Source organism: Euphorbia lathyris, chromosome 4, assembly GCF_963576675.1.
Source record: "Euphorbia lathyris chromosome 4, ddEupLath1.1, whole genome shotgun sequence".
NCBI lineage: Eukaryota > Viridiplantae > Streptophyta > Magnoliopsida > Malpighiales > Euphorbiaceae > Euphorbia > Euphorbia lathyris.
The window spans coordinates 33,226,401-33,238,427 of NC_088913.1; the positions used below are offsets into that span (position 1 = coordinate 33,226,401).

At 30.6% G+C, this 12,027-nt stretch overlaps 1 protein-coding gene across 1 annotated transcript; it reads left to right on the forward strand.

Annotated features, from left to right (window-relative positions):
* The first annotated feature begins 8,575 nt into the window (after positions 1–8,575).
* Positions 8,576–10,505, forward strand: LOC136226956 (7-deoxyloganetin glucosyltransferase-like). Its single transcript, XM_066015667.1, has 2 exons — positions 8,576–9,086; positions 9,440–10,505. Exons 1-2 carry the CDS (start codon positions 8,576–8,578, stop codon positions 10,363–10,365), a joined length of 1,437 nt encoding a protein of 478 aa, XP_065871739.1. The 3' UTR covers positions 10,366–10,505.
* The last annotated feature ends 1,522 nt before the right edge of the window (positions 10,506–12,027 follow it).

Genomic DNA, 12,027 nt, shown 5'->3' on the forward strand with positions numbered 1-12,027 from the left:
TTATAAGAGTAAATAGAAATTTATGATTATACATAGCAAAACAAACATGACAATTAGGGGTGTGCATCGGTTCGGTTTAAACCGCATACCGAACTGAGTGAATTCAGTTTTTCGGTTCGGTTTTTTTAACAATTCGGTTCGGCATCGATTTTAATTTTAAGTTTATTTCGGTATTCGATTCGGTTCGTTTAGGTTTGACAGAAAATGTAAAAAAACTGAACCGCACCGAATTACACATATTTTACATTTTTATATATATCTATACACATATATTTGATTATACAAGTTTAATTTTTTTTTATTATTGTTGAGATAATAACCCGATATAGATATATTTTGGAAATATTTCAATTTTTGTTGTTGTTGAGATAAATTTAATGAGAAAATATAGTGATTTTTATTTGTTATTTGTTATTTTTAACTTAATTCGGTTTGTTCGGTTTAAACCGAACCGAACCGTATATTTTGATTCGGTTTTAATTCGGTTTTACCTATTACTCGGTTCGGTATCGGTATGAATTATTTTGATCATTTTGGTATTCAGTTTTTTCGGTTCGGTTCGGTTTTGCACCGATGCACACCCCATTGATAATGTAATGGTAATTACATTACATCAATTGTAAAATTTTACTAACCAAACATGGTAATGTAATGGTTATTCCATTCCATTACATTACAACCTTGATTACATTACAATCTTGATTACATTACATTGCATTACAGCGTACCAAACGCACCCTAAGAGTTTCCTCATCATCTCTATTAATAGAGAGTCTCTCTCCACCTCTTAGTGCCTCTTAATTCGTTTTTATTAATAATTTATTATTGAAAAGTCTCTCTCCTCACACTATTGGTAAATATAACAATAATTAATAATTTTAATGATAAAATAATAAATAAGGAGTGAATATAAGAAGTATTGTTGGAGATGATATGTCTTAATCCCTTTTAAATCACTAAGAATCAATTATTTATATTATTTTTAAAGAGTAAATTAAGAATTTCTTAGAAATACTCCTAACAAATAGTATGACATAAGCGATAAATGCTCTTTTCAAGGTTAAATGCATTTAACAAATATAGCAGATCTCAAAGTTTAATTATGCAATGCAATCTCCTCATGTCATGTGGCGTCTAACTGTAACAAATAATTGTTTTTTATTTCAACTTCTTTTCTTAAATCAAATCAAATGTTATTTTCCATTTATAAAGAAAAGCAAATTAAGCAATCCCCAATTTCGATGATGAAGAGCAGGGGCGGAGACAGTCCGGAGCTCGGGGGCGGAAGCACCCCCGGTTTCCGGCACCACCTCTGAGTAATATTAGTCCGGTCCCAAGAAGCCCCCCTAATTAATTTAAAAATCAAGGAGATGACTATATAATACAAAATGGAAGCTGCCTGGTTGGTTTAAGTAGCTGTTATAAAGCTACACTACATGCGTATGGTACCGTGTTCGAACCCTCCTCTTTTCAAATTTTTTAACCAATTATAAATTTTCCCTTAAATCCCACTTTAAACCAAAATGTGTTTTTATTTTTTCCTATTATTATTTTTGTCTATTGATAAACCAAACAAAAAAACTTGGGAAAAAAATAAAGTTCTATTTCTACAATCTCTATTCCTTTTCTTTTTTATTCCTCCACTAATAGTAATTTTACCATTATTTGTTAGAGACACCCTTTTTCCTAAATAATCTAAAGATTCCCCCCTATTTATTATATTATCAATATAATCAGAATTCCTATTTTTGAGCTTCTCTAATTTATTTATAGTATTATAGGCATTAGCCGAATTATTTTCTATAAGAATTAGTAGGTGAAGGATTTGAATACTGCAGAAAGGCAGGTTGGAGAATGAGATTTGAGCGATAAAATCCTTCTTTGTCTGCATCTAGAATGCCGGTGGACAAAAATTACCGTATGTCAGGCAGGAGCTAAAGGAGGACGAAGACGAAAAGGCGTAAGCATAGGCTAGCCCGAAACGTGACTTTTTTATAATTCTAACTTATTTAAAAGGAAGCCAGATGGCCTCAACGCTAGGCAGGCTTTTTTTTCTATTTCTTCTTTCACGCGGTTGAATGTGTTTTTATTTTTTTTCTATTATTATTATTTTTGTCTATTCATAAAAAAAATTCTTAATATTATCATCTAATTTATTTTTTTATCATTTGTTATTAATTAATTTTATTTTTTTCCCTTTAAACACAACCTCCACTAGCACATTTAATTCCTAAATCGAAACAATAAATCATAGAATGAACATTTTACGTTTTTTTACTAATTTAACAGTTTATAAACTAAATTGATATTTAAATTCATTTTACAAGGTTGAACTTATAGAAAATTAAATATCTCTACGCTTTTCACGTTAGAGACTTTTAATTCTTTAGTTAACACACTAAAACGAAACAATTGTACATTTTACGTTTTTTTACTAATTTAACAGTTTATAAACTAAATTGATATTTAAATTCATTTTACAAGGTTGAACTTATAGAAAAGTAAATATCTCTACGCTTTTCACGTTAGAGACTTTTAATTCTTTAGTTAACACACTAAAACGAAACAATTGTATCATGCTGGCGGTAAAAAAATTTGTCCAGCCCTAGCGGACTGGACTTTAGAAAATCATATCCGACCGCGAAGCTAAAATTAGCCCCCGGATATGAAATCCTGACTCCGCCACTGATGAATAGCTGTCAGGACAACTCTTAGAAAATATTATCTTCCTTGCTACCTTACCTTAATAATTTAGGGATAAAAGTATGAACAGGATCTTGTGTTTTATGAGCCCTAGATAAGACTTCTTTTAATAAATAATTAAAATTAAAAATATAAATTTAGTATTATTTTAGATTCGGTCCTTTTAAACTTTGAAGGGCTATTATACTATATTTATAATAAAACTTTTACTAATATATCCACATTAATGAATAAATAATTATAAAGTATTAGTATTTTATCAGTATTGGCTATATTTTTAGAAAGTGTCAATTCTAACTTTGATTTTACCAATTTAAAGAGTGTCAAGATAAATAATTGTATGCATTTATGAATTTTTTTATATCTAAAACAAAGACAAGGAAACGACTCTTATTCCATCTGGCAGGGGAAGAACTAGGGGGGTTGGGGTAGGCTCGAGCCCCGGCAGATCGCCGGAGAATTAAGAAAAAAAAAAGTAATGATGTCTGATAATATTTTTGGGAGAATTATATTGACTCTATGTAGTATTATTTCAATATTTAAAGGTAAATAAGATGGTTAAGAATGCTTATTTTTATTTGAGAGGCCATATGTTCAATTTCCTCTCATCTCATTTTCTTTTAAAAAGTTTTTATTTATTTTAATTTTATTTTTTAATAATTATAAAAACATGTTACCATTATTAATTTAAATGGATCATTTATTTTTATTTTTATTTTGATAATATTTTTTAATTCATTTTAATATGTCTTTACCATTAAAAAGAATAAACATATTTAATATTCATTTTTATTATGTCTTTACCATTAAAAAAAGTAAACATGTTTAATTTTCTATTAGTTAAATGCTAGTTTTTAAAAAATGATAACAGTTTTACAGCGTTGGAGGCTAAATTTTTTTTACCATCAACCGAACGGTTAAAATTAGCCCCCCAAATTTTAATTTCTGATTCTGCCACTGCCATCTGGACTCGTTGCTATTGTTGGAATCTTATATATATATATATATATATATGAAAGCAATATGTAAAGTTAATGAGAAAGTGGCTCTAAAATTTAGAGCAAAAAAAGGAAAAAGGGTCACACCAACTGGATTTTGAGGAGTTGTACTTATATATACAGTAAAACCTCTATATAGAAATACTCTATATAAGAATAACCTCCAATTTGTTATAAAAAATTTCGGTCCCAACTTGGGCCGGTTATAAATAAGAGTAACCTCCCAAATGTTAATTGTTATACATAATCCAAGTCCCACCTTTAGAAACTATACCTCTATATAGGAATAATTATGTAAATAATGTATATATGTATTAAGGATTTAAACAAAATTTATTAAAAAATTTAAAAATTATTGAGATTAAATATGAGTTGGCACATAAATTCCAACTTTAACTATAAATTCTTACCATTTTCCCATAAAACTCTTTTCTTTATGTATTGGAAACTAAACTCAAAACTCTTCCAATTCTTTAGGTATTGGAAATAAAACTCGTAGACTTGATATGCTAAACATTAATTTGTTTTATTAAACTAAACTCAAAACTCTTCCAATTAGAGAGTTCTTATTGTTGTTAAATTTATAAACTTTAAGTGTTGATTTTTTTTTTTTTTGGTACCAAACTCTATATAAGAATAACCTCCCAATTGTTATACAAATTGTCCGGTCCCAAACGTATTCCTATATAGAGGTTTTACTGTATAATGGGTTTGAGTTAAACTGAAACAAAAACAATACAAAAAAAAAAACTAACATAACAAAACTCTGGGGGCTTTGGTTTTAAAAAAATTAATCAAGTGAAGTATTTAAGAATAAAAAAAATCTTGAGTTACTGAGTCGACTACAAAAATATAGAATAATTTTTCAAAAAAATGTCTATTTCAAAAATAATTTCAATAAAAAAGTTGGATTTAAAATTTTTCTACCTTGTAATGCTCTAGACAATCTGACATAGTTAAATGAAACCAGTGAATGAATCACCGGTTTCGTTTACAAAACACCGGCTTCATTAATTTTTAAAACTGCTGCAGCTTTTAAAGCTGTAGCAGTTAATAAATTCTGACACCTGTGAATGAATCACCGGTGTCAATGTTAACAAATAAAAATTAACGCTTTGAAACCCTGCAAATTCATTTTATTTGCAAACTCATTTCATTTGCACTAATTCATTTTCTATGAGGACATAACATATATATATATATATATATATATATATAATTACAAATCTATTTCCAACACAAACTAATTTTTACATTATTTAATTTCATATTTTTGGAAAACAATTGATAATTAATTTTTTTTATCACTCTTAATTATTTGGTCATTTTGTATATTTTTTTTAGATTTTAACTAAACATATTTTAGCTTTCATGATACTAGTACGATACAAAATGACCATGATGAGGGCATCCCTTCCCTAAGCACGAGCCCGGAGCCAAGAGACGAGACCCGGGGAGAGCCACCCGTGAAAGATGAGAGCAAAGGTAGCCAGCAAAGCACGCGGGGCGTGCCTCCTAGTGCGCGGAGCGTGGAGAGCCCTGTTTCCGGAGGAAAGCCCAGTAGCTCATGCACCTGGGGCGTGCCTCCTTATGCGCGGGGCGCGGATCCGGCATCCAGAAGGAGTTCTGCCCAGGAGGTCAACTACGCGGGGCGTACTCCCAGGGACGACACGCGTGAAGCCCATCAACAAGAGCCACCAAGTTCAGGAGCTCAACCACGCGGGGTGTGTCCCGCCTGGAGGATACTTCTTCACCAAGTTCTTGTGTTAGGGACCATTTCTACCTCATATAAATTTACTGTTTTGCCACCACTTTTTATTTACTGAACTACCCTTATTACTTTCCTCCCCATTTTGGCCCTATCCATGATGCTAGGATTGGAACCCTACTTGAGGTCTTTTGGGTCTTTTTCCTCTTATTTTGATGGAGTATATAAGCTCCTTAATTTGTAATGTTCAAGAACTTTTGATGAATTAATATTGTAGCCTCTATTGGAGCCAATGATTTTCCTTGTTTAGGTTCTTTCCAACCTTCAAGTTTAGCTTGAGTAGATAGTATTCTTTATGAGTTTACGATTAAAACTCTCAGTCGACTTTAATCTACATCAGACCATATTACTCTATTATTTTCTGTCTGGATATTTATGTTGAATATAATGGTTAAAAATAAAATAAAAAAATAGACAGAATAACCAAAATGTTGGCAATGACAAATGATAAAGACTTTATAATGTGTTTTTCAAGATATGAGAACTACAGTACGATACAAAATGGACATATTACTCTATTATTTTCCATCTGGATGTTTATGTTAAATATAACAGTTACAAAATGGACATGTTACTCTATTATTTTCCCAAAACCTTATAAAGTCAAATTTTAAATAACCAAAAAGAAAATTATACAATTTACTATGTTTGATAGAGGGGAGGATATCAAAAAAAGTAGTGTATTATTTTTTATAGAAAAATAAATAAATAAAGGTGATGTATTTTTATATTATTTCATTTGGATATATGGGAAGGCATGGCTGCTGCAGCTTTACAAGCTGCAACAGTTTCAAAAATTAATGAAGCCGGTATTTTGTACACTGGCTTCTAAACAAAAACGAAACCGGTGATTCATTTACCGGTTTCATTTAACCATGTCAGATTATTTAGAGCATTATATGTAAAAAAAAAATTGATAGGATACGTAGAAAATTTTTAAACCCAACTTTTTTATTGAAATTATTTTTGAAATAGATATTTTTTGAGAAATGATCCAAAAATATATTACTAGTCAAAACATTTGACAGCCAAAATAGTATCAACTCGAAAAATTAAATTTTTTTTATTTTTATTTATTTTAAATAAATATATGTACAATAATTTAAATAACGAAATGTCGAAAATTACAAAAGGAAAATTAATAGTTTTATAAAAGAATTGTGTTTAAGAAAAATAAGAACTTGAGTAACCTAAAAACTGTGAATAACTTAAAATCTTGTGATATATATAGTAGCTAAATCTTGAACGAAATTTTGAGAAATTTCAAAGAAATGAGACAAATCTTGTGTTTTAGTTTATAGTTGGAAAATAAAATGATAAAAGAATAATAATAAAAAGAAATGAATGTGAGAATAAAGCTGCTAATTTCTAGCAAATATGACTAGCCATTTTGGGACACCAACGATAAATTTTGAAACTTCAGATTGTAAGCTTTCTAGAGACTACTTATAGATAACAAACAGACCTGTAACAAAAAAAAGTATGAATTGTAAGCATTTCAGCGGTATCAACGTCCATTTCAAAGCCTCAACGAAAAATTTGATCATTTTTTTATTACGTACATATTTATTTCAATTATGCAGTTATATCTTGCGTGATCAATTTGTTCATTTCACCGCATTTATTATTTTTGAAAAGAAATTTGTTTGACACGTTCTGTATTCATACATTTTTCACGCACACACGTAAAGATTGAAAATTAATCTATATGTAATCAAAGGTCGAACTCACCCAAAATACACCTCAAAACATGAGGCGCCTCACATATTTAAGAAACCTTATAACTTCCTCATTTAGCAATTTGGGATATATAACACTATATTACAAAAATATTCTCAAACAGTCGTGTTAAAAGATTCCTCCATACCCTTTTGGCTTTGTTTTTTATAGATCCTATTGCTGAAAAGAATATTAAATAAAAGAGTGAAGCCTGCCGAATATGACAACAGCTAAATATTAACTTAGAGCTTTTAAATACTTAAAACTTACAAATCATGAACCATGACGGTTTGGAGCTTAATAAAAAAAAAAATAGTATAGTTGTTGGCCTGCTGCAACAACCTCTTACATTTTACTCATATAGTATTCAACAAATCAATCTAATTGTAATTTTTTAACTTCAAAAGGTGAGTACCTTTTTCATAAACATAAATATAACATCAACTCAAATATTACTCATTATAGAACCGATAAAATATTACAAGTGGAAAAATCAAATACAAAATAAGAATGCGTTGTTGTGCTTCCCCAATCTGGTGGGATTGGACTTGCAAACTTCAAATTTCATTTGGGTAAATTACACTCATAGCTACATCTTTACTCATTTTAATATCGTGGCCATCAAATTTCATTTTTTAACGGTATGATCTCTGAATTTTACATTTTTTAACACCAGTGACCACTCAATACCTCAAAATAGCCGTTGCCGGTTTTAAAATAAAAAATTCGACGAGTTAATTATATTGTAAGGAACTTTAATTCGTGAAAATTTTCATTTTGAAATCATTTAGGTATTGTTTGATCATGAGAGAATGAATTTTTAGAAAGAGAAAACTCAAAAAAAAATAGTATTTTGTAAAATAAAAAATATGGTTTGATGGTAAATGTTGTTCTGAACAATTTTAAATCTTTGAATATTTTTATTTTAAAGTCGTTAACAGTTATTTTGAGAAGTTAATTAAAGTTAAGTGACTAGTGGTGTTAAAAAGTGTAATGTGTGGTGGCCATACCTTTAAGAATTGAAGTTCAGTGGCCACAATGTTAAAATGAGTAAAATTCAGTGGTTTGAGGTGTAACTTACCCCGTTTCAATTTTTTTTTTACAAATTATTCCATATGAGTCACTTGGTCTTTAATTTGTCGTTTATTTTTTATCTGTTTTGAACTTATAGTACACTGTTAGAAAGCTCTAATAGCATAGAATACATTAATTGGCAATTTCAATTTATTCTAAATACAAAATAACCTCTATATATTTAAGTCTTGAGATTATATTTTTTTCTTATTTTTCCAACAAAACATATATAAATATATATAAATGCTGTGAGAAGTTTTTGTATATAAAGCAAAATGAGCTGAATGACCAAACAAGCTTGATTAGCAAAGAGATGGGTTCCATTCCTAGAAATGAAAAACCCCATGTTGTATGTATTCCATATCCAGCACAAGGCCATGTAAGTCCCATGCTAAAACTAGCAAAACTCCTCCATTATAACAACTTCCATATAACCTTTGTAAACACAGAATACAACCACAGAAGATTGCTCAAGTCTAGAGGCCCAAATGCCTTGGACGGCCGTCCAGATTTCCAGTTCAAGACCGTCTCCGATGGATTACCACCGTCCGATGCAAATGCTACCCAAGATATCCCTTCTCTTTGTGAATCAACTTCTAAGCATTCGTTAGGCCCTTTTACTGAACTTGTGTCTCAACTTGGTTCAGATCAGGATTCGCCGCCGGTTACTTGTATTATATCTGATGCATGTATGAGCTTCACTCTTGATGCTGCTGATCAATTGGGGATTCCTATAGTGCTGTTTTGGACACCAAGTGCCTGTGGCGTTTTGGGGTATGCTCACTATGAGACTCTCTTTCAGAAAGGCTTAACCCCTCTTAAAGGTGTGTTTTTCTTACTGTGTATTGTATTCTTAGAGGAATTAAGGATCAAAAGACGCACCGAAATAATGCAAATCGAATTTTAAGTATCAATTTCAGTTATGAAATATGTCTAAACTTCAATTTGGTTGTTAATTACAATCTATTCAAAATCTGCAACGAATTTTGTATTACTACCGGAATCTGTGGCGAAATTGTTCATCCTGATGCTTAGTCCTAAAACAAATCTGTAATTTTTAACATATTTTCGTCTATTGATGCTCCTAACATATTGTTCTTGCTCCACTATTCGCTTAATCAATTTGCTATTTTGATGTTCCTTTCTTTTGTAGTGTTAATCAATTTGTAATTTGCAGATCCAAGCTATCTAACAAATGGATATCTAGAAACAACCATAGATTGGATTCCAGCAATGAAAAACATTCAGTTAAAGGATCTCCCAACCTTCTGTAGAACAACGGACCAAAACGACATCATGTTCAACTTCCTCATAAGAGAAATTACTAGAACAAGTAGAGCTTCCGCTATCATTTTCAACACATTCAACTCCTTCGAACAACAAGTTCTAAACGCTCTCTCTCTCACACTTCCCCCAATTTACACAATCGGACCTCTTCAATTACTCCTCGATCAATTCCCAACCACAAACTTACAAAATCTCGGATCAAATCTATGGGAAGAACAACCAGAATGCATCGAATGGCTCGATTCAAAACCAGAAAACTCAGTAGTTTATGTAAATTTCGGAAGCATAACAGTAATAACACCGCAACAAATGACAGAATTTGCTTGGGGATTAGCAAACAGCAACAAATCATTCTTATGGATAATAAGGCCGGACCTTGTGGCAGGGGAAAAGGCAATGTTGCCTCCAGAATTCGTTGCGAAAACCAAGGGTAGAGGAATGCTAGCAAGCTGGTGTAAGCAAGAGAATATTCTGAAACACCGTGCGATCGGAGGATTTTTGAGTCATATGGGGTGGAATTCGACGTTGGAGAGTATGTGCGGGGGAGTTCCGATGGTTTGTTGGCCGTTTTTCGCGGAGCAACAGACGAATTGCTGGTTTGCTTGTGGAGAATGGGGTGTTGGAATGGAGATAGATAATAATGTGAAGAGGGAAGAAGTTGAGAAGCTTGTGAGAGAATTGATGGATGGAGATAAAGGGAAAGCCATGAAAATGAAGGCTATGGAATGGAAGGTTAAAGCAGAGGAAGCTACAATGCCTGGTGGATCTTCTTATACAAATTTTGATGAACTCGTCAGGTTTCTTCTTAGGAATTGAAGTTGAGAAGTGAGTCTTTATGTTTTGAAGTTCAGGGGTCATACTTCAAAATTAACAAAATTTAGTGACGGATGGATGTAATTTACTCATTTTGTTGCTAAAGAAAAATAGTAGACTGCTTCTTTAGTTATCATTGTATCTGCTTTTCTGGCGTTGGATTGAAGAATCAATTGGTCTGGTATACTAGCCAAAACGACATCATTTTACTTTAGTAAAAAGACAGCTTGGCGACAGCCTGAATTGGACATTTACAAATGTAAGTAGACAATTTAGTTGACTTTTGCTCTAGGCTAAATGATTATTTCTTATAATTTTAATTTGGAATAATCCGGAAAAAAAAACTTCTAACATTTAAAATAGTGCAATTTTATCTTTAATATTGACCGTCAAAATAATTTTATACTAACGTTGGCAAATTATATCAAATTCCATTATAAAATGCAAACATTTTGTTTATTTTATATAAGTTACATATTAAGCCTGAAATTTAACATTTTTTATGATTTAGTAATAAATTTGGAAATTAATATTTTTAAATTGGATAAAATATTTGGATTTTTGTTTGTTCAACTCATACAAAGTAAATATATTTTTTATTTTTTATTTTTTGTCCATGTTTATTGATGTGTTTGGATTTTTGTTTGTTCAACTCATAATAAATTTCGTGAATGAGAAGACATATTGATGAATTATTTCTTAAATTTGTCCAGTTTTCCAATGTTATGGGTAAAATTTGGTCACTTTATCTTTTTAATTTTGATTGATTATATATCCACACTTCAAGTATCTACAAATATGAACTTGTTTAAAGTGGTGTACATGTTAATATATACAAATCCTTTTTTGCTCTGTCATATGGGCTTAAGGAGTTAATCACGTCACTTTAATCAAGAACATCTTTATCATGGACTTAAGGAGTTAACTATATCATTTTAATCAAGTTCAATGGACTACTAAAAGAATCTCTAAATTTAGTTTACGGAGACAATAAGCTTTTGAAACCAAGTTCTGATGTATTAAGCCTAGATTCTTCTAATGTGAGATTCTAATACTAGATAGCATCCACACTTGCATCCAACAATCTCCGTTTATGTGCAGGTCTTTTCCATATTGGGCATTAGGGGTGCACACAAAAATCCGCAAAACCGAAAAACCGAACCGAACCGAAACCGAACCGAAAATGAGGTTAACCGAAACCAATGGACTAGTGTACGGTTTTTAATTTTAAAAATAGTAGTTAATGGTTACGGTTACGGTTTTTATATTTAAAAAACTGCGGTTAACCGAAACCGACCGAATATTAATTAAATATAAAAAATATAAAAATTTATTTATTTATATTCATATATATAATATTATCCCACTTAGAATAAATACATGGTCAATAACAAACATTTAATAAAAAAGCACTAATTATTTTCGGTGAATAAGACTCAACTCACAATACCAATTTATCAAAAATTAGATAATTAGTGAAATTAATATACCTGAAAAGGGCTTCGTTGGTAAAGCACGGAGAATAATAATTTTAGTTTAAAAAACAAACACAGTAATTTAATGTTGTAAATTATTTTCGATTACTAAGAATCAACTCATAATACCAATTTGTCAAAAATTAATATACTTGAACAGCTATTTTGTACTTGAAAAATCAGATAAAAA

Bases quoted from the DNA above. Each gene is read 5' to 3' on its own strand.
- LOC136226956 (XM_066015667.1), top strand. From the start codon at position 8,576: ATGGGTTCCATTCCTAGAAATGAAAAACCCCATGTTGTATGTATTCCA. The intron at 9,087-9,439 runs GTGTGTTTTTCT...TGTAATTTGCAG, and splicing joins AGGCTTAACCCCTCTTAAAG to ATCCAAGCTATCTAACAAAT.